The sequence below is a fragment of the Felis catus genome, chromosome D2 (genome assembly GCF_018350175.1).
Source record: "Felis catus isolate Fca126 chromosome D2, F.catus_Fca126_mat1.0, whole genome shotgun sequence".
NCBI classification, from domain to species: domain Eukaryota; kingdom Metazoa; phylum Chordata; class Mammalia; order Carnivora; family Felidae; genus Felis; species Felis catus.
In genome coordinates, this window is record NC_058378.1 from 50,452,593 (window position 1) to 50,476,210 (window position 23,618).

A 23,618-nucleotide genomic window follows, 5' to 3' on the forward strand; every position below is an offset into this window, starting at 1 on the left:
TAAAACATTAAAAAATGCTCAGTTAAAGGAATATTGATTTCTAGATAATGGCCACTATTTTCTGAAAAACAAAGTCGGTTACATAGGTCACAATGAATGGAATAGATTTCTAGCAAAATCATGTAAGAATATATGTCAAGTAAAACATCTTTAAAATTAAAATATTTTTAAAAAGTTTTTAAAAACCATTAAGTACTTCAGCTTCATATCTTATGTGCTGAATTGTGCTTTTTTTACTCAAATTTTACTTTTAAATTTGAAATGTAAAATTACCTTTGTAGATGATCCATCTTTCTATTTGTGATATTATGTGCATTCCTCTACTGCCCGTCACTCATCCCTCAATCTCTTAGTTGTGTGGTTAGTAGAGCTGGGATTTGAACGTAGGTCTGTTTCATTCTTAAGTTTCAGATTCTCTTCACTAATTCATGCTATTTGTATTTGGCCAACTAAAAAGAAGGGGTAGGTCAACCAGATTATTTGTTTAGATGATTTGGACATTTGTGGGATTAACTAGGATCAAATATTTGAGTGTGTGTATGCATAAATATACTGTGTATATATCTGCACACTGTCCTATTTTCTCCTGCCTGCCTTTTTAGGCTTTTGTCCCTTAACATTTCTTATTTCTATAATGCTTTTAGGGATTCTCTTTACTTTGACTCTTTTGTCATTGTTGATAAATGTGAATAGATCTTAGCTATTCTGAAAAAGCATGCCCTTGGACCAGGATATAGTTTCGATCATACTTTAATTTTTCCTCTCGTTGCACAGTATTGAGAACTGTGGCATAGGCCCATTTTGACAACTTTAATCTGACTTCCATGCTCTTGAAACTTGCTCCCAAGTCACTTATAACCTACGTATTTTCAAATCTGTTAGCTTTTTGCAGTCCCTCCTTTCCTTTGTCCTTTCTTTTATTTTGGCATAATTATTCACTCTCCTCCTTTTCCTCCTTTTCATTTTTTTATGTAGCATTTATTGTGTGTGAGTATATTTTTTTCTAAATAAAATGGTAAATATGTAGCTTCCCCCCTTTTGAGACTTGTCTCAGCTGTTGTGATATGTTCTGTACCAGTTGCTGCCTGTCTCTCAGAATGAGCCTCAGCCACTGTGGCAACTTTCCTAACGAAGGCCTCATCCTCTTTGTTCCTTTTGTTTTCTCACTTGAGAGTTCATTCACTCCTGTGATTTCATTCCCCAACAAACACAAAGGGCATTTTCACTTTGGCTTCTATATGTCCATTTAAACACTGAGTGCCATTTACTTAGCTATCTTAGTATAAAATTCTTGTTTTAAAAATTGAGCTATAATACCTAATAATTACCTTTTAAAAGTGTAATGCTGAGTGCATTTTAGTAAATTCACAGGGTTGTACAATCACTATCATTATCTAATTCCAGAACGTTTTCATCACCCAAAAAAGAAACCATATACCCATTAGCTGTCAATCCTCAGTCCCTATCATCTACTAACATACTTTCCGTCTCTGGCTTTGCCTGTTGCAGACATTTCACGAAATGGATGCATACAATATGTGGCCTTTTGTGTCTCACTTCTTTCCCTTAGCATGTTTTCAAGTTTCATCCATACTGTAGCATGTATCAGTACTATATTCCTTTTTATGGCTGAATAATATTCCATCATAACAAATATACCACATTTTATTTATATATCCGTTGATGGACATGGGTTATTTTTACTTTTTGGCTTTTATGACTATTTGTGTATAAATTTTGGGGTGGACATATGTTTTCAGTTCTCTTGGAGATATATATCCAGGAGTGGAACTACTGGGTCATACGATGATAGCTCTGTAATTAAGTTTTTGAGGAACTATGAAATTTTCCCTCAATGGCTATACCATTTTACATTCTTACCAACAGTGAATGAAAGCTCTCCAAATAGTTACCAGAATTTGTTATTTTTCATTTAAAAATTTATAGTATTAGTTTCCTAGGGCTGTTCTAACAAAGTATCACAAACTTGGTGCTTAAGACAATGGAAGTTTCTTTTCTCACGGCCCTGAAAGGAAGAAATCTGAAGGTATTGATAGGGATATGCTTCTTTTGAAGGTTCTAGGGAAGAATCTTTCCTTGTCTCTTCTGATTTCTAATGCTTGATGGCAGTCCTTTGTGTTTATTGGCTTATGGCAGCAAAACTTCAATCTGTCTCTGTTTTAACATGGCCATCTTTCTGGTTTTTTTTTTTTTTTAGTTTTTTTAATGTTTTACTTATTTTTAAGACAGAGTATGAGTGGGGATGGGGCAGAGAGAAAGGGAGACACAGAATCTGAAGCAGGTTCCAGGCTCTGAGCTGTCAGCACAGAGCCCGACGCGGAGCTCGAACTCACAAACTGTGAGATCATGACCTGAGCCCAAGTCGGACGCTCAACTGACTGACCCATCTGGATGCACCCTTTTATTTTTTTTAATTTCTTAATGTTTAACTTATTATTTTTTTTTTTTAATTTTTTTTTCAACGTTTTTATTTATTTTTGGGAGAGAGAGAGACAGAGCATGAACGGGGGAAGGGGCAGAGAGAGAGGGAGACACAGAATCGGAAACAGGCTCCAGGCTCTGAGCCATCAGCCCAGAGCCCGACGCGGGGCTCGAACTCACGGACCGCGAGATTGTGACCTGGCTGAAGTCGGACGCTTAACCGACTGCGCCACCCAGGCGCCCATGTTTAACTTATTTTTAAGACAGAGAGAGAGCGTGATGAGTGGGGATAGGGAACATGGCCATCTTTCTTATGGGTGTGTCTGTATTGGTGTCTTCTCCCTATGTGTCTCTGTCCAAATTACCCTCTTCTTAAAAGAAGACCAGTCATATTGGATTTAGGGCCCACTCTAACCTAGTTTACCTTATTCTTAACTTGCTTATATCTGCAACTACTCTATTTGCAGATAAGGTCATATTCATCGTAGGTGGCCATGAATTTTGTGGGGGGGACACTAACCTAACATGCAGGTAGGTATAAAGTATTATGTCATTGTGATTTTGATTTGCATTTCCCTAATGACTATTGGTATTGAGCATCTTGTCTTGTGCTATAGGCCACTTGTATATCTTTGGAGAAATTGAAGTCCTTTGCCCATGTTTCATTTGGGTTATTTGTCTTTTTATTATGGTGTTGTAAGACTTCTTTATATATTCTGGATACATGACTTATCAGATAGATTTGCAAATGTTTTCTCCCATTCTGTGGGTTGTTTTTCACTCCCTTGATTTGTCCTTTGATGCATAAAAGTTTTGGATGAAGTCCCATTTATCTGTTTTGACTGATTGTATTTTAGGTATCATGTCTAAGAAACTGTTGCTTAATCCAAAGTCATCTGTGTTTTCTTCTAAGAGTTTTAAGCTTTTAGCTCTTATATTTAGATATTTGATTCATTTTGAGTTAATCTACTTGAGTTATAGTTTTGTATATGGTGTAAGGTAGGGGTGTCTAACTTAATTTTACATATGAAGATTCAGTTGTCCCAGAACCAATTTTTGAAGACTCTTCTTTCCCCTACTGCATTGTCTTTGCACCTTTGTTGAAAATCAGTTGATCATCAATGTAAGGGTTTATTTCTGGACTTCCAATGCCATTACCACACTGTATTGTTATTATAGTTTTACAGTAAGTTCTGAAATTAGGAAGTGTTATTTTGGCTATTTTGGGTTCATTGCATTTGCGCATGAATTTTAGAATCAGCTTGTCATTTTCTGCAAACAAGCCAGCTAGAATTTTAATGGAAATTGTGTTATATCTTGAGGATCTGTTTGGGGAAATTGTCAACCAAATGTGGAACATCTTTTCATTTAGCTAGGCCTTCTATAATTCCTTTCAGTGATATTTTTTATTTTTTAGTGTATACATTTTGCACATCTTTTGTTAATTCATTTCTAACTGTTTTATTCTTTGTAATGCTATTGAAAATGGAATTGTTTCCTTAATACCATTTTTTGGATTGTTAATTGCTAGTATATAGAAACACAATAGATTTAATTATATTTATCTTGTATCTTGTAAACTTGCTGAACTACTTTATGAACTCTAATAGGGTTTTCTTTCTTTCTGTCTCTTTCTTCTTATGTACAGTATCATGTCATCTGCAAATAAAGGTAGTTTTACTTCTTTGTTTTCATTCTTTTTGACTTTTATTTCTTGTTCTTGTTTAAGTGCTCTGGCTAAAACCTCCAGAACAGTGTTGAATAAAAGTGATGAGTGTGGACATTTTTGTCTTATTCCTGATTGTAGGGGGAAAGTTTTCATTCTTTAACCACTATGTATAATGTTAGGTGTTGGGTTTTTGTAGATGCTTTTTATCAGGTTGTGGAAGTTTGTTCCCTTCTTTCTGTTCCTAGTTCATAGGGTGTTTTTATCATTAAAATGTGTTGAATTTTGTCAAATGTCTTTTTCTGCATCCCATCGAGACAATTGTATGGTTTTATTCTTAATTAATTAGGTGTATTGCATTGATTGGTTTTCATATGTTGAACTAAACTTGCATGCCTGGGATAAATCCCACTTGGTCATGGTGTATAATGCTTTTTATATGTTGCTGGGCTTAGTTTGCTGTACTCTGTTGAGGTTTTGCAACTATTTTCATATGGGATATTGGTCTACAATTTTCTTTTCCTATGCTGAAGTTTTTGAAGTCTTATTAAATTCTGAATGTAAATGTGCTCAAACTGCTTTAACTTTCTGGATCTCTGTTACTGATGTCTACTATTTCCATTGTTTAGACCAGGGATTAGGAAATGGAAGTCTTCTGACCAAATCCAGTTTACTGCCTAATTTTTTAAGTAGTTTTGGAACATAGCAACACATTCTCTTGTATTGTCTGGCTGCTTTTATATTACAGTGGCAGAGGTAAATAGTTGTTATAGTCCCTTAAAATAATTGTTATCTGACCCTTTGCAGAAAATGTTTGACTATCTTTGCTTTTAGACTTTAAATAATATTGTCTTCCCACACCCTCAGAAGTAGTACCTAAGTTACTTTACTTCTTTTTACTCCTCATATTTGTCCTAGCTCATTGCCAGGTTTTATGTCAAACTCACTCGTATAGCAACACAGCTAGATTAGATTTTTCTAAAACTCTTCTTTCATTGTCATTTTCCTATTAAAATTTTTCAATCCTTTCATATTGCCTACACAAACTTTTACCCTCTAGCTAGGGATTTTAGTCTACCTTTTTCTAGCCTAATATAACTTTACTGCTCTATCCAGACTAATTTGTTTTGTTCTCTTATTGTGACCTGCTCTATTTGCCTCTATTCCTGTGATAAAGAAGGCAAATAAAAGACCACACATTTCCTTTGGAAATATATGATCTCAAGAAAAATACCCCAGAAGAAATCACTAACTAAAACAATAAGTCTCTACATATTTGGGAAGTTTTGAGAAATTTTTCCATATAATCACACACAGATCTTGCTTTACCCCCCCCCCCCCCGCCCTTTTTAACTTTGTAATTTTATTTTATTTGAGAGAGAGAAAGATTGGGGGAAAGGGGCAGAGAGAGAGAGAGAATCCCAAGCAGGCTCCAATGCTCATCCCATGACCCTGGGATCACAACCTGAGCCAAAACCAAGAGTCGGACATTCAACTGACTGAGCCACCCAGGTGCCCCTTAACCTTTATTTTAAAAGGCTAAATAGTATTACATTTTATTGATATTGATATATCATACTGTATTTAATATGACCTTTTTTTTAATGTTCATTTTTTGAGAGCGAGAGAGTGGGGGAGGGGCAGAGAGAGAGGGAGACACAGAATCTGAAGCAGGCTCCAAGCTGCTGTCTGAGCTGTCAGCACAGAGTCTGACATGGGCTCGAACCCACGAATGGTTAGGTCATGACCTGAGGCGAAGTTGGACGCCCAACCAACTGAGCCACCTAGGCGGCACCCCCCCCCTTTTTTTAATGGGAAAAGAAAATTTTATTCCCTTGAAAGAAAGCCTTAAGTAATGTAATAAAATTTATTAGGATAGAGGAGATAAAACTGATTTTAATATACACTATTGCAAGGAGCGGAGTCCTTCATTTGCCTGAAGATATGGTGTTGATCACAAATGAAACATAATGTCAAAATCTAGTAGAGAATATTATATGCTAATTTAAGGTATAATTTCAATTGCTTATAAAGTAGGAATCATTATTCCTATTTTTCTCAAATTTTAATTAAGAAATAAACATTTGTGAAGGAATCAGAAAGTAAAGATCACCTGAATACCCTTTATTAGATTCACTGTTTTTAAATATTTTGTCACATTTGCATCTGTCTCTGGCTCTTGTCTCTTTCTCTAATATGCATGTATAAAACTGAGCAACTTGAAAGATATTTGCAGGCATCAATGATACTTTACGCTTAAATACTTTATCATGAAATTCATAAGGTAAGGAATCATCTTACCTAAATACAGTATCATACTTAAGAAAATTAACAACACATTTATAATCTAGTGTCCAATAATATGAACTCTTTTGATGAAAAAAATACTTTTGGTTATTTCAGACATTGTTTTTTTGTTATTATAGACATTACCATGAATAAATTTGTACAAAAGTGTGGATACATGTAAATATATTTGTAAGGAAAAGTCTCAGCAGTGTAATTGTTGGCCCAAATGATGAGTATTTGAAATTTTGATAAATATTGCTAAATTGCTCCCTAAAGTGATTAAACTAGTTTATATTCACAGTAAAATAGTGTATAGAATGCCCGTTTCCCCACATTTTGCCAATATCAGGTGTTACCAAACTTCGGACTTTTGCCAGTGTGATATGTGAAACTGGTGTCCTGTGGTTTCATGCTTCTGTAGTTGGTCCGTGTACATCTGGTATATATTCTGAAATAAATTTTAACTATCAATAAGTGAGTATTTCTAGTCTGGAGTCTTTGATGGCGTTTATATTTATTTCTCTCCCTGGCCTCATGTACGTGATGGCCCTTTTTTCTACTTCCTACTTGTTCACAAATGTTATGTTGAAGCCTTTATTCCTTGAAGCCTTCCTAGGACACCATAGCTCTAGTGACGCTCTCCCCTCAATGCTTAATGCTTGGTTGCTGGCTTATTTGATAGTCATTTATTTAGCTGTGGCAGCTCACGGCTATCTTTAGATAGCAGTGAAGAGATAGCTGTCTCCTAGCTGTCCTCATGCTGCTTTATTTCATTTTATTAGTTGTGTATTTCTGGATTGCTTCCTGAAATGAAGTGTATATTATTGGAGGTAGTGACTGATAAAATAATTCTTTCTTTTTTTTAACTGCACCTACCTTTCAAATAATAATAGTCATTAGTGAAATTGTCATTGGTGTCCTGGGACTTTCCTAATTGGCAACTAGATACTTAAACCTTTTTCTTTCTAGCCTTCTAGTTTAGAGTAAAATCTAGGGTGGAAGAGAGAAGGGGTTCTTTGAATAAACTTTTAATTAATTAATTGTATAATCTGAATATATTTGCAAATCATACTTTTTAAAAGAAAGAGTTTAGATAATAATACTAAGACTCCTTTTGATCCTAGGAGGAATTCTGTTTTATTAGCACTCCTGGCAGCTTACATAAATGGACAGAAATACTAAAAATTACTCATATAATGTTTTCTTAGTGTTTTGTCTTTATTTTCTTAATTGCTTTATGTGCACTTTGAGAAGGCCTTTTGAGATTTTTGTCATTTTTAATGTTCAGTGACCTGAGGTTGAACTGTATGCATCTAGAGGTTTATTAACTCTGGCATCAGTAATAATAGTTTTGGTAAGTTTTCTAGCAGTGCCCTGCTACAAATGTGGCCGTCACCAGAGGCCACGTTTTCCTTTTTCCCTCTTTCTGGCAGGCAGCATTAAAGTAGAATTGTTTATGTCATTATTGTCATTTTTTAAGGGCCAGAAACAATTTTGGTAAGGCTAATAGCACAGTCATTCCTGAAGAGCTGACTTTAAAAATACTAGAAGTAAATATTTGGCTTTGGAAATTTTTGTAGAAAAAAATAATTACTTGAGATCTAAAAAAAAAAAAAAAGTCAAATTGGGATTGAGCCCTTTTTGTTTTTAGGAGGTAAACGTTTTACTTTTGGTTTGAGAATATTATACTGAAAATGAATGTTTTGCAAATAATGGTTTTTCTAAGCCCTGAGATTTGTGTTTATTAGTACCAATAGTTTGATATTATAAAAAATTGTTAATTTTATCTGAAAAGAGTTTCTTTTCCATCCATCCATTCTTGCAATCATTCAAGTATCTATCTGTATGTAGATACCTATTTAGTGCTTCATATCTGCCAGTACTGTTCTAGGCATTGAGGTATAGCAGTGAACAAGACAAAGCTTTTATGTGGAACTCAGATTCTATTATAGTTAATAAAAGTGTATTTTAATTTTAGAAGAACTCAAGAAAAATTGGATAGCTAGATGTACATGTTAGTAGTTTCTAAAATGTTCTCCTCAAATTTTTAGATCTAAATGTTAAAGAGAAAATAATTGAGGACATGCGAATGACATTGGAAGAACAGGAACAAACTCAGGCAGAACAAGATCAAGTGCTCGAGGTGAAGTTAGAGGAAGCCGAAAGACTGGCCACAGGTAAAACATGGTTGCTTAAATATCTCAAGGTCTGTATTTTCTTCTCTGTATTTTCCTAGATTTCTTTCCCTTTTAGAAGGAGTTGAGTATAATAAAAGTATTGGCGTGTTTTCCTAATGTCCTATCACTTGCTGTTTTCCATTGTGGTGAAAATTGTTTTGTCTAAGTAAAATTATATGTAGTAAAGAAGGAATAAGGACACTTTCATAATAACTGGATGATAGTTTGTAATGTTTCCCAGACGTAAGAATAAATTTCTCAATTGAGTTTCACCTCTGTCCAGCTTTTTAGTGTCATCTTATATGTTTATGTCAGTAAATACCCTGATTCTATCCTTCAGAATACCATCACGGTTTATTTTATTTTTTATTTTTGAGAAGTTTCCTACATAATTAAGGTTAAGATGTATTTAACACTGTATACTCTGAACACTATTCAGTGGGTTCTTGAGAGGTCCTTGTACTTTCTCTTCTCTAAGAATTTGGATTTGGTAAGAACTCTTAAAAATGAAGTCCTTGGAATTGGCTCTGTTCTCATCTGGGTTTATGTTTTTTCTTCTGGGTTCTGCTGATTCTTGTCTGTGTCTCATGCCACAGGTATCTCTGTATGGTATAACTTTTTCATATGCTTTAAAAAATAAATTTATGTTTTCAAATTAGAATTGGAAAAATGGAAGGAAAAATGCAAAGATCTGGAAGACAGAAGTAATCAAAGGTCAAATAAAGAACTTGAGGATAACACAGATATACTTAGTGAAAAGCTCAGTAAGCTTCAGGATGAGTTACAGGTACGATTTTATGTGTGTATGTATCTCTCCATTGTATTTCTCATGAGAGAGAATTTGGCAAATAGTTTATAATTAATTTAGATATGGGTGAAATACTCCTGGGAAATGTTAGCATATAGGTATAATTTTTCAGTATACACTGAAATGACATAGCGTGGAAATTCTCAAGATACAAATCACTGTTAGTGCCTAGGAAAATACAGTGGTTAGGTGTTCATTTTTATATTCTATATATCTAATTCTTAAATCACAACTTCTTATGTGTTTGTACCTATTTTTCTACTCCTTAAGCTTCTGAGTCATCAAATTCTGCTGTGGGGAAGAGGACTGTTAGGAAGATTATTTTGTAAATAATCATTTTAATTTTCAGTTATGAAGTTGGAAAAGAATACAGTTGTGTATGTGGGCACTGGAATATACTTGAAACTGCATCATATAAAAGATATTCTGTTTTGTGTTTATATTTTTTCCATGTTCAACTCTAAATACTGTAAGGCATACAACATATGGGGGAAATATTTTTCTAATGGGGTTTACCAAATACTACTTAAAATTTTCTACATTTGATTAGAAAGGACTGGTTTTAAAGTTGAAGAAAGCATAATAATGATTTTTAAAAGTTGGCTGTACCTAAATGGTTTTCTTAAATTCATGCTACGTATATAATCAGATACTGAATAAATAAAGAATATTTTCTTTTGTTAACTGTTAATTTGTATTCTAAAATTTACCCTTGCTGTTGGGAAAACCCCAAAGCAGCTAAAACAAAGTAAATACTGCATTATTTATGAAAATATATATTAACTATATTGAGAATGTTCATATTAAGTTCATATTGGTTTATTTTATGTTGTCCTCAAATGACGTAATCACATATCTTAGATTGTAAACTTTCTAATTCTGGAAAGGAAATTACTTCAGTCTAGCTATTCCCAGTGTTCCTCAAATTAATAAACGTCCTGTTGTACAAGTTGTTTTTTATTTGGCATCCTGTATACCCAGGAATATTTTATTTTTGGTATCATGCAATTAGAAATGTCCATCATGGGGGCCCCTGGGTGGCCCAGTCAGTTAAGCATCCAACTTTGGCTCAGGTCACGATCTCACGGTTTGTGGGTTCAAGCCCTGTGTCAGGCTCTGTACTAATAGCTCAGAGCCTGGAGCCTGCTTCAGATTATGTGTCTCCTTCTCTCTCTGCCCCTCCCCTGCTTTCTCTCTCTCTCTCTCTCTCTCTCTCTCTCTCTCTCTCAAAATAAATAAATATTAAAATTAAAAAAAAAAAAGAAATAACCATCACAAACCAAGTCTTTTTTTGTTTGTTTGTTTTCTGGTGTTTAGAAAGACTTGGGTCTTTGTAACTCTTTCAGAAATAGAAGTTGTTTATTTCTTCTTAAGGACACTGATGAAGGAGAGTCCTTAAATGGACTTCATAGCAAAATAAAGTTTATAAAATGAAGTCCATTTAGAAAAGGAAACCAGCAGCATTCATTCTGTAATCCAAAATAAACTGTTCTTATCATTGTTTAGTGAAAAATGCTTATTTTTAAGTTTTCAAAAAGGTAAAAAAGGTGATGGGTTATATGAATATGTTATAAAAATACATTTACCAACTATTACTTATTCAGCATGTGATAGTTACTTGTACTATTTATATACATAGGAATCTGAACATAAATATAAAGCTGATAGAAAGAAATGGCTAGAAGAAAAAATGATGCTTATCACTCAAGCAAAAGAAGCTGAGAATCTACGAAACAAAGAGATGAAAAAATATGCTGAAGACAGAGAGCGTTGTTTAAAGCAACAAAATGAACTGGTGGGTAACAATTATACTTTATCTTTGATGTATTTTACCAGCTTTCTTTGGTTTGTTAAATTTATCCCTGGGGTTCTTATCAGTCTTTACATGGCTGCCTGATTTTCTTGGCTTTTTTTAAAAAGCAGTCTATTTGTAAGATGACTTTTCTGTCCCAATTTTGAAGTTCACTTATGTTCTTATTTTAACTTTTTTCAGTCCATTTAGCAGGTTGGGAAAATGCCTAATTACATCTCAGTATCTGGATACAGAACTTAAACGTCTCTTCCTTTTGATTGCTACAGTGGTGATCCTTACTATAAGATTTTGCATTTTCAACTGTAGATTCTACTAACATGGTGTGTGTATTTTACCTCATAAGCTGATTTTATCAGGACTTTTAAAAACAACCAAATAGTTTCTAGAAGACTACAGGTAGAAATGACCTTCGGTTTTACATTGACCAGCTGTAGCTCTTACAGCATTCTATCTTAGCTTATTCTTCCCCTCCTGTCTTAATTGACTGCTTAGTATGTTTGGCACCTTATGTTGCCAACAGAAAAAAAGAAGTTAAAAGGCATCATTGGCCCTAGGAAAACTCTTGAGCAACACATTGACACTATCTTTAAATGAAAACCTCGTTTTCTCTTTACTATCATAGTAACTGGGCAGTATCACATTGTCATTGCTGGTATTTTTTTGTTTATGCAGAATTTTATAGATAATAGCTAAGCTTTCCTATAAAAATAGGATGTTAATTTTCCATAAGGTAAGGGTGATTTTCCCACTAAATTTTTAAAATAATTTTACCTTTTTATTTTGAAATCATTTTATTTATAGGAAAGTTGCAAAACTTATACAGCGTGTTCCTGTATACTTAACCACTAACTTCTGACGTTAACACCTTACATAACAACAGTACAAGGATCAGAACCAACAAATTAACATTATTGCAGTGCTGTTAGCTAAATTGTGGACCTTATTAGAATTTCATCAGTTTTCCCACTAATGTCTTTTTCTGGGTCCAGAATCTCATCTGGAATACAATATGACATTAGTTGTCATTTCCTTAGAGTCTTGACTCTTTTGGTCATATGCTAAATCGTGTGAGACTAACGCTTGTCGTTACTGCGGCTCTGCGATGGTAATATATTTCATGTGCCAATTCCATGTGATTGAAGGTATCCTCAGGAAGTGGTGGGTTGAGCAGGATTCTGCTGCTACATTGTCTTGAAAGGTTGCTTCTAGTTCTCTGCTCCTGTCCCACAGCCCATCATTCCTTCCTGGGCAATAGTAAGAGGCAAGAAGTGAAATCAAAACTACTGGCTTTGAGTCACTCCAATTTAAAAACAGGAATCAGGGCTATTTTCTTTCTCAGTCAGTGGTCCCAGTCATTGGCAGCAGTGCTAGCAAGGAAACCTACTTTGCAGTCCTTGAGAAAGCTAGCTTCCTTCTTTCTCCCATACATTTCTTTACCATCGTATGTAGGATGTATGTTTCTGCCATTTTAAGGTATATAAATTGTTAATTTTTAAAATTGTCACATATAATACAGTAAGTAAACAAACAATAGTTCGGGAAATATTTGTAAAATCAGTATCTACTTAAGTACCATCCAGTTCAAGAAATAGATTACTCCAGAGGTACCTCAGAAGGGTCCTCTTCTATTTCTCTTTTTTTTTTTTTAATTTTTATTTATTGTGAGAGAGAGAGAGAGAGAGAGAGCGCGCGCGCGCACGCAAGTAGGGGAGGGGCAGAGAGTGAGGGAGACAGAATCCTAAGCAGGCTCTGTATTGTTAGCACAGACCCAGATGCGGGGCTTGAACTCATGAACCGTGGGGTCATGACCTGAGCGGAAATCAGGAATGGGATGCTTAACTGACTGAGCCACACAGGTGCCCCAACTATTGGGTTTTTTAATGTTGTACTTTAGTTTTGACCATTTTTGAATTTTATGTAAATGGCAATGTATGGGATGCATTTGTTTGTACTTGACTTCTGTCACTATTATGTTTGTGAGAATTATTCATGCCACACGGAGCTGGAATTAGTCCATTGTCTTTGCTGAATATTGCAGTGTATGCATATACCACAGCCTAATCATTTTAATGTTGAAGATATGTGTATTATTTTCTGTTTTGAGCTATTATGAGTAAATTCTCTTATAAACATTTTTTTACACATTTCTTTCGGTGCACATGTGCATGCATTTCTTTTGCATATTTACCCAAGAACAGAAGTGTTGGATGATAGGGTATACATGTGTGGGACTCTGGTAGAATGTCAGGTTTTCAAAGTAGCTGTACCCATTTATATTCTAGTACTGGAGTTGCTGTATATTCCTACCAACATATGGTGGTGTTGGTTATTTCTTATGATTTTAAGGTGCTTTTCCCTGAGTACTAATGAAGTTGAAGGTTACATACAGGTCCCCTTGCCTTTTTCCTATCTGACTGTTTGGCTTTTTCTACTTGATACATAGGAGCTCCTTATACTTTCTGGATAGAAGCCCTTTGTCATGTGTTTCAAGTGCCTTTCTTCAGTCTCTGGTTTACTTTTTCCTCTCTTAATGCCTTTTTATGAATATAAGTTCTTAAATATTCTTCAGTTTATTTTCCCAATCTTTTCCTTTATTAACCTCAAAGACATGAAGATGTTCTCATACCATTTCCTGTTAAGGTGTTACCTTTCGTATTTTGATTCTAGTATTGAGTGTTATGTTGGAGTGAGTGAGGCATCCATATTTTTTTTTTAATGTGGATTACCAATTTTCCTGGTGGTATTCATTGGAAAAAACTGTTTCTCTCTTACTGCTCTGCCACTTTTGTCATAAATCAGTTGGCTAAGTGTTAATTTTTGTATATGGTATGAGATTAGGTTTGGGTTTTTGGTTTTTGGTTTTTGGTTGTTTTTTTTTTTTTTTTTTTTTCCCATTTGGCTATTGTAAGCAATCTTTGTTGAAAAGACTGTTCTTTCTTTGGCATTATTGTAGAATGTCCGTTGACCATGCACTTATGGACCCTCTTTTCTGTTCCACTGATCGCAGTGTATTCCACTATCACACTGTCTTGATTATCATAGTAGGCTTGAAATGACAATGTGTTTGCTCCTACTTTGTTCTTCATTTTCAAAATAATTTTGACTATCCTGGATCATTTGCATTTCCACATAACTTTGAGAGTGAGCTTTCCTGTTTCCACACACACTCACATGCATGCACACATGCATACACACATGTGTACCTGCCTGGATTCCAATCAGAATTGCTCTGAATCTATAGATCTGTTTAGGGAGGACTGACATCTTAACATTATTGAGTCTTTTGATCACTGAGCACAGATTATCTCTCCATTTATTGAAGCATTTTTAATTTCTCTCAGCAGTGGTTTGCAGCTTCTCATGTTTAGGTCTTGCATGTAGTTTTGTTACTTCACCACTATTTCATGGTTTTTGAAGACATTGAAAATGATATTTTAAATTTTCATTTCTCTGTTATTTGTTGCTATTAGTTTTGTCATTTGTTTTACTGTAATTTTACCTCTCACTTCCAAAATATTGGGGGAAATGCTAGTATTAGTTTAAAAGCCATAATTGTTGAAAGAATTGAAAGAAGTGACCAGTAAGCTGATTTTTGAAATGAGGTGGGATAGTGATAAATACAGCATGTGGACATTAAATATATTTAAAGGCATTATGTATTTTGTTTTACAAGTATCTAGCCAAAACCATGTAATTTGGTACATGTCTTATTCATGGTTGTGTTATTTCTAATAAAAATTTCAAAAAATTTTTAGTTTTATAACGTTTGCTCCATTTTCTGGTTAGGAAATACTTACAGTACAACTGGCAGAGAAAGATGATAACCTTCAGAAGTGGCGAGAAGAACGCGATCAACTGGTCGCAGCTTTAGAAATACAGCTGAAGGGACTGCTCTCCAGTAACATACAGAAAGACAATGAAATTGAACAATTAAAAAAGATCACATTGAAGCCTTCTGAAACGGTGAATAGAATCTTATTCTTTCTGTGCCTCTTTTTATTGAACATAGGAATTTTTCAAGATAATTGATTAACTCTTAGAGGACAAAAAAGTAAGTTTCAATAGATCACAGGGGAATCAGAGTTTGAAAAATTATTTGGATAGTTTTCATGTATTTCAGGTTTTCAGAGTTTATCATTATGACTGACTTGCCAGTGACCCACTGAGAAATAGTACTTTCTGAAATATTTTGGTCATATTTTCCAGGTAGAGTAATTAAAAAATAAACAATTTGTGACTTAGTCCCTAATCTACCTTTAAAATGTGGAAATGTGATTCAGTATTAGTCTTGGTAATATTTAAGTACGTGAGCCCACTCTAAGTTTGCTATATAAAGGTATGAATTGTTTTGAAAATAAGCACAGTGGTGAGTCATTCAGGAATTACTTTTGTAATGTTACGTTGGGGTTGGGAACCCTGCATGGAGAGAGGATTCATTTCACAGAGGATTGTTACTTCCTGGTGAAATCAAACATCTGAAACTAGTCTTTCCAGAATAAATGATCTACCTCAAAAATCTGCTGCTCTAAAGCCTCCAGACTATAGGAAAATGAATGTGTGTGCCTGTCTGTCACAACAAAAGACTTCATGATTCTAAGAGGAAGACTGCTAAAAAAAGAGGTAGTAATATGTGGTATAAATAGCATAGACTAGAAACTTAGAAAAATTGGGTATCTGTTGCTGTCATTGTGGTTTTGGGATCTTTGGGAAAATCACTTATCATATCCGAACTTATCTAAAACAGAGATAGTAATGTCTTCCTAATAGAGTTGTGAAAATTGGAAGTATTTGTAAAACAATTAGCGCAGTTTTTAACACCGTGGAAGTCAATACATGCTGGTTGCTTTCCGCATTACGGATTCAGTGGATTCTTTTTTATTTGGCAATAATGGGTAGATGGCATAAGAGATACGTTTATATTTGACTTCTGCTTTTGATGGCAGTGGTGAGAAGGCCACCACTGTTAGAATTTTATCGAGTTTAAAAATGTAATCTGATTCTTCTTTATAGATCCCTTAAGTAGGGTTTAGGAGTTAACATACCCTGTAACTGAGAAAATGGGATGAAGTGTGCAGCAAGAGAAGGTTTAGCTATCAATATGGTCTTTTCTCCCCTGATACCACAGTTCTATTCTCAAGACTCCTCTAGTGTTTCACAATGGCGTTATCAAAGCAGTTGGCGTTCCAACACTTCAAGCTTAGTGTAGACCTTGGCCATGTCATTTAACATCTCTAGGTCCCTGTTTCCTCATTTAGAAAGTAGGAATAATGATTCTTGACAAATCTAGCTGAGAGAGTTCCAATGAAAGTAAAATGAGAGAATAAACGTAAAACACCTTGGAAATTAAAAGTGATTTTTCAGATTTCTCTTCCAACCAGACTCAGAGGCTGGCAAGTTGCCCAACCTTTCCTGAGTCTCTGATGATGAAAGAGAGGAGGAAGGAGAGTTAGGTGGTCATTGAAGAAGTCTTTAATTACTTCCATGTTATAATCCACCCAAATCTTGATTTTCTATTCTTTAGGTGAAGTGTTTTAATGTATTTTTGGTTACAGTGGCTTGTTGTTTTATATTTCCTTACTTAGGAAGAAAGAGATGTGGATATCAAGCTTAAACATACAAGTTCAGTGGATCCTGGCAGAGTTGAAACTGAACCTCAGTCAGCAAGTTTTGAAATTTCTAGGAATGATGTAGAGGTAGGCATTTGGTAACACAGTCTACTTTTTTACCCTCTTTACCAGTGAACATTAATTAATAAATAACACTTGCAAGTGTAATTTAATCAGTTGTTAGTAGGTGCCTTGCTATGCAGTTAGCTATATGTGCTCTTGGCTGTGGGAAGGAAAACCTAAAGGCTTTTGAGAAGTGAAATTCTTTTGGGAGATTAGATCCCCAAATGATATTAATCTCTCAAAATGAAACTTACTGCAAACAACAGATCTGTTAATATAAACAGACTTGGTGGTCAGAAATAGGAAATCCTACAAAAGATAAAATATGATTATTTGTCCTCATAAGAGGTCCTTTTTTTCTTTTTCTTTTTTTTTTTTTAAGTTTATTTATTTTGAGAGAGAATCCCTGTCAGAATCCCTGACAGCAGGCTCTGTGCTGTCAACGTGGAGCCTGATGTGGGGCTCAGCCTTACAAACTGTGAGATTATGACCTGAGCCGAAATTAGAGTTGGACACCCATCCAGTGAGCCACCCAGGTGTCCCAAGAGGTCCTTATAATAAGCATTCTATTCAAATAGTGGTTTGGGTGGGGTTTTTTTTGTACCCATTTAATAACTTTGTTACCAAATCTCAGTAACTCATGGTGTGTTTCCTTAATTTGCAGTGGGTTTAGGGTTCTGTGAATCACCTTGGATAATATAGAGATTCTCAGATTATATATGCAATAGATAAAAATTTTATGACACTTAAAGTTTTGAAGATGAAATTTCTTTTTTTTACGTTTATTTTTTAAACACAATTACTGGGAGCATTCAGTATTGGGAAACTTGCTAAACACTGAGGTTACAAACACAAGACATTGCTGTCCTCAAGGAGTAAAAAATCTAGTAAAACGGATACATAAATGACTATTTGTTTGACTTTATCTTATGGGCTAAGACTCATGAAGAGACTGCTAAGAAGGAACCCTGCCTGTGGAGGGTATGATGAATTTTGCCTGAGTGGCTGTGGATGTGGATTAGAGAATGTAACATCATACTAAGTCTTGAAGGTGAATAGAATTTTACCAAGCTGAGAATAGGAAGAGAAGGGCATTTTAAAATGGAGAAATGGCATGACGCTTTTTTTCTCTTGGCCTTTCTTTGATAGTTTTTGGTAGTTTCAAATAATTAGCATTGACCTTAGAGACTAAGATCATATTATTTGAAGAAAAGTTTGGAGTTGATTCATAAACAAGATTAATCTTGATTGCAAAGGCAGTTATTTTTTTAAAAAAATTTTAAATGTTTATTTATTTTTGAGAGAGATGGAGACAGAGTACTAGTGGCGAAGGGGCAGAGAGAGAGAGAGAGGGAGACACAGAATCTGAAGCAGGTTTCAGGCTCTGAGCTGTCAGCACAGAGCCTGACGTGGGTCTCAGACTCCTAAACCATGAGATCATGACCTGAGCTGAAGTCCGACTCTTAACTGACTGAGCCACTTAGTCACTCCTGCAAAGGCAATCATTTATGGAACATTTCTTTATAAATTTATATTGCTGCCCTAAAACCTCCTGATTCCAATTCCTATTAAGAATTTCAGCAGTTATTGTATATTCCACGGTTTGGGGGGAATGGTATTGTTAATGCTATTTTGTATATTTTTTTTTGCCTTCATGAAATCAATATGCTCTATTGTCTTAAATATAGGTTTTTTTAAAAAAATGTTTACTTTTAAGAGAGAGAGACAGAGTGCAAGCAGGGGAGGGGCAGAGAGAGAGGGGGAGACACAGAATCTGAAATAGACTCCAGGATCGGAACTGTCAGCACAGAGCCCAACGCAGGGCTTGAACCCACAAACCATGAGATCATGACCCAAGCTGAAGCCGGATGCTTAACTGGCTGAGTCACCCAGGCGCCCCAATATACTCTCTTGTCTTAAAGTCTGATAAAATGATTCATTCAGGTAGTTGATGGTTGATTCTGGGGATAGTTGATTCTGGGAGCTTAGCTGGACCTACATGCGGCCTCCCCCTGTGCTTGGGCTTCTCACAGCACAGTGGCTGGGTTCTGAGATAGGGGAGTGTCCTGAAAGTTCCTTTTCCAAGAGGACAGGGTAGAAGGTAGAATCTTCCTCTTATGGTCAAGCCTCAGAATGATGATGTTATTTCCACCACATCCTATTGGTTGTGGAAGTCATTAATAAGGACAGCCCAGATTCAAGGAAGGATTGAGACTCCAACTCAATTTGTTGGAGTCCAACAAATAGGAATTGGAATCAGGAGGTTTTAGGGCAGCAATATAAATTTATAAAGGAATGTTCCAAACAATTTGTTACTCTGTTTCCCTAGATTTTAATATACCATGTATAAATCTGGAGAGGGCAGATGGTAACTCCATCTTTTTGTACTTACTGTGGTAAATTTGACCCAGCGCACTTTTAATGTTTCCAATTCATTGTCTTTGATGGGCATTTGAAAGAGTTAACTCTTTGCGATTCATAAATTCATATTCTGCAAATAAGATTTGTGTTCTTTTTAATTCTGTTGTAGGATGGCTCTGTAGTCCTTGACTCTTGTGAAGTGTCAACAGAAAATAATCAAACGACTCGATTTCCAAAACCTGAGTTAGAGATTCAGTTTACACCTTTACGGCCAAACAAAATGGCAGTGAAACACCTTGGTTGTGCCTTACCAGTGACGGTTAAGATTTCCAAGGCCCGGAAGAGGAAGAGTAATGAAATGGAGGAGGTAAGTACTTAACTAATGAGTGAATTTAACAAGCAAACCTTAAGCTCAGTTATTATATAGTTAAACTATTATACTGTCCTCCTGTTCATAAGCACTGCTGTTAGAGACCAAAATGATAATTTATGGCACATTTTATATTCTCTAAGAATATTATTGTAGTTTGATAGTCCTCAAAAAGCTTGCGGTTATTAAAATATATGGCTTACCTCTTGTTTCATTGAAGCTTTGATAGGTCAAGTGATGGTGGATTTCACTGGAGAGCTACTTCAGTATACCAGTCCTTTTCAAACTTAGTGACTCTCCCTCCAGTAGAAGAGAGTTGACAAAGAAATTAGAGAAACTGAATGGCTAAACTGCATGAGTATAATCTTTGTTATTTAACTAAAATCTTTAGGTCTCTATGGTCATAGTAGGTTTTGGAAGGGAGATTTTTTCTGTTAGCCAGTATATTAAAATTTGGGCCTCTACTTGGTGGTAGGATAAAAACTTTTTACTTCTTCTTACTAAAGATTTCTGATTGTAGGGTTACCAAACCTCCTGCCGGCTCCTAGCCAAGCAGGTTTGGCCAGTCACATAAACTTCTGCGCCGCAGTTTTCTTCTTTTGGAAATACGGGATTAGAGACAATATGTTTAAAATGCTTATTAGCTTTTGTTCCACATGTGGTGGATACATAATAAATGGTCGTATTTATTTTAACAGTAACTTGTTTTAAATTTAAAACTAATTATAAACTCTCTAGCACAATAACTTGTTCTTCAACTTTTTTTTTTTTTTTACCCCTCTAAAGAGTAGTATATTTTCAAGCTGGTGGAAGGGCAGAAATAGTATTAACCATACTCCTGAGGCTCTCTGTCAGGTAATAAATTTGCCAAGTGAATATTATTTAGCATGTTTCCTGCTACACCTAGAACACCTTTAGTGACTGTTTTGTAGAGTCTTAACTTTGTATTCAATATTTAATTTATATTTAGTAAATTTTAGATAACTTTAAAACAGTAAGTAGTTTCATTATATCTGTGTTAAGTTGACTTTTCCTTGATTCATTGTTTTCGAAGGAAAAGGAAAAATTGGTTGTGTACTCAGGGTGAAGACACAATTATTTTTTTCATTTTACTATCAGAATATACTCCCCCTGTGTTTTTTAGAATAGATATGCAGATTATTGTAGACGTAGAATTATGTAGAAACTTAAATTTTGTTCCTGATGTTTACTAGCTCTTCAATGCTTTAAGAAACTGAGTGTTATAATAAGGTCCTCATGAAAATCATTTATACAGTGCTATATTCTAATCCAGTGAAGACTCCAGAGAGCTCTGTATTGCACACTACAAGTCAGAGGGACTTCTTACTCTTCATTTGTTTTACATTGATTACCATCTGTCTTTCCCCTTTCAGGAGGTCTGCTTCTTATCACCCTTACGAGGTCTACTTTGTAACTTGAATTCTGAGGTTCGGTCATGATCTTTGCTTCTCTTCTTGCCTTTTTTTGTTTTTCGTTTTACGCGTACGATCTTTGGTACAACCAGGATTTTTACCAGTTTGATTCGGTTAATATACCACAAGAGACATTTTCCTAAGAGAGGTGATGTGGGGAAAAGAAAAGTAATATGTCAAGTCTATTTAATAGGGAAGATAAACTATATTTCTTGATTTTAGCATTTTGCCTCTGCTTATACTGAAGATTTTCACTTGATCTTGTTCTGTTTTGTTTTTGATGCTGCCAAACATAGATACTCTGAATGATTTGCAAATTGAGGAAAGTGTAGGTGTATTGCTGTATTTTGGAAATGGGGTTCAAATAAAAGATGTTATGTTTTCTACTATTTTTTATTTAGCTTATATAATTTCGTTATTTGTGATTGTGTGTGAAAAATTCTTGTGTTCAGTCACGTTGCCATATATGTGTGTGTTAAATCCTCATGTTGTACATCTTAAACTTAACATATGTTATACTATAGTCAGTAATACCTCAATAAAGTTGGGGGGTAAAGTCATACCTTCAGTCAGGGATTCTCAGCTTCAGCGTGATTGACATTCAGGCTTATATACCTCCCTTTTGGAAGCCTCTCCTGTGCATTGTAGAAATGTTTCGTAGCATTCTTGGCCTCTACCACTAGTTGCCAGTAAAACCCCTCCCCCCAGCAACGACAACCAAAAATAACTCCAGACATTATCAGTGTCCTCTGGGGTCAAAATCACCCTTGGTTAAGAACTATCATCTTTCTTCTTTTGAGTCTAGAGAAAGAAAATATTGTTAAGGAATTAACCAGTGCTGAATTTCATTATTTTTAGGACTTGGTGAAATATGAAAATAAGAAGAATGCTACACCCAGAACTAATTTCAACTCTCCTGTTTCTGTGCATAAAAATTCCTCTGGCAAAAAGGATCAAAAGGTTTGTCTTTTCATTCATCCAAAATTGACCATTTTCTTAACTTATAAAGTAAATATAAAAATAAAAATGTCAGATTTAATTAGTAATTACCCAGAAATTCAGTTTTCTCCAGTTATAACTCATTTATCTTCCATTTCCTATTCATCTAATTCAGCTTAGAATATAAACTTTAGCATTTGGCCAGTAGCGGGCCCTTCTCGATACTTCTGAGTCCGCATTCTGCCTGTTACACCCATTTGCCATTCTTGGGCTCTTTCATCGTCTCCTCATACACTTAATCCTGAGCTTCCTGCCTGCAAATGTGACCTGGGTCTGGCCTCTTTAATTCCACTGTGGTCACAACTGTTTCCTTCTAACATTTTTCATCAACAGTAACAAAAAATGTTTGTTTCCTTAGGTTTCCACACGCCCATCATCTAAAAAAACATACTCTTTACGGAGTCAGGCATCCACAGTTAGTACGAACGTGGCCACTAAGAAAAAAGAAGGAACACTACAGAAATTTGGAGACTTCTTACAACATTCTCCAACAATTCTTCAATCGAAAGGTTTGCAGAAAACTAATTAAAAGACCTTTTATGTTAGGTATAAGGTGTTTTCTAATATCTGGTTGGCATATAAACTCAACAACAGTGATTATCGTATTTCGAATAGACATTGTCCTGTGTGAAGTACGATGGGAGGGTGCGTGAAAGGATGATGTGTGCTTAGGTGTTGGCTGTAGAGGAGGAGAAAGAACTGTATGTACATACAGTTGACCCTTGAACAACATGGGCTTGAACTGCATGGGTCCACTTATGTGTGGGTGTTTTTTGCTAACTATGTTACTGTAAGTGTATAATTTTCTTAATATTTTGTTTTCTCTAGCTTATTGTTGGAATACAGTATATACTACATACAAAATCCATGTTAATCAGTAAAGCTTCTGATCAAATGTAAGGCTATTAGTTAAGTTTTTGGAGAGTCAAAAGTTGTACGTGGATTTTTAACATTATGGGGGGGTCGGTACCCCAAAGTTCTGTGCTGTTCAAGGGTCAACTGTACTTCATCCAGAACAGGCTGCTTTAATGTAGTTACAGGGATCCAAGAAAGTTCTGTAGCATTGGAGGCAAGAGAGTTCTTTTGATTCAGAGGCTAAGGGAACATTTTATTTTTTTTGAGGAGATGGGATTTAACTTGGGATTGAAATGCTGGCAGGATTACACCCTCTAGAGATAATCACTCTGTTATGGTATATATTCTTACTAGTATTTTTTTCTATGCATTGACAAATATTATCCATTCATATATATCAAAAATATCAAAATATATCAAAAATATCAAATATATATGTATTTCTATAAATATCTCTTGAGTTCAATTGCTTAATGCTTTCTTCTTTATAACATAGCCATATTATTTGTGTATAAATATATACTAAGATACATACTTTTTCTAAATACACACACACATAAACACAAACATACATTTATATGTATTCACACATGTGCACACACACATCTACCAGAGGGAACAGTTTTAACACAGGTAGAGTACCAGGAAAGTGTAGAGAATGTGTAGGCAATTCTGGGTAGTAATATGCATCTGGCTTGGAGAGTGTGGAGAGGTTACTGGGGACAAGGGGCAGGCA

General features: G+C 35.1%; 1 protein-coding gene across 3 annotated transcripts in view; it reads left to right on the forward strand.

Annotated features, from left to right (window-relative positions):
• Nucleotides 1-23,618, forward strand: part of KIF20B (kinesin family member 20B) — a 73,367-nt gene that overhangs the window by 44,494 nt on the left and 5,255 nt on the right. For all 3 annotated transcript variants that reach the window (XM_023240705.2, XM_023240707.2, XM_023240706.2), the window contains exons 25-32: nt 8,449-8,574; nt 9,234-9,361; nt 11,022-11,177; nt 14,982-15,158; nt 16,778-16,888; nt 19,395-19,592; nt 21,887-21,988; nt 22,386-22,536. In XM_023240705.2, the coding sequence (XP_023096473.2) occupies nt 8,449-8,574; nt 9,234-9,361; nt 11,022-11,177; nt 14,982-15,158; nt 16,778-16,888; nt 19,395-19,592; nt 21,887-21,988; nt 22,386-22,536 (1,149 nt within the window). The remainder of the gene's footprint in view (nt 1-8,448; nt 8,575-9,233; nt 9,362-11,021; nt 11,178-14,981; nt 15,159-16,777; nt 16,889-19,394; nt 19,593-21,886; nt 21,989-22,385; nt 22,537-23,618) is intronic.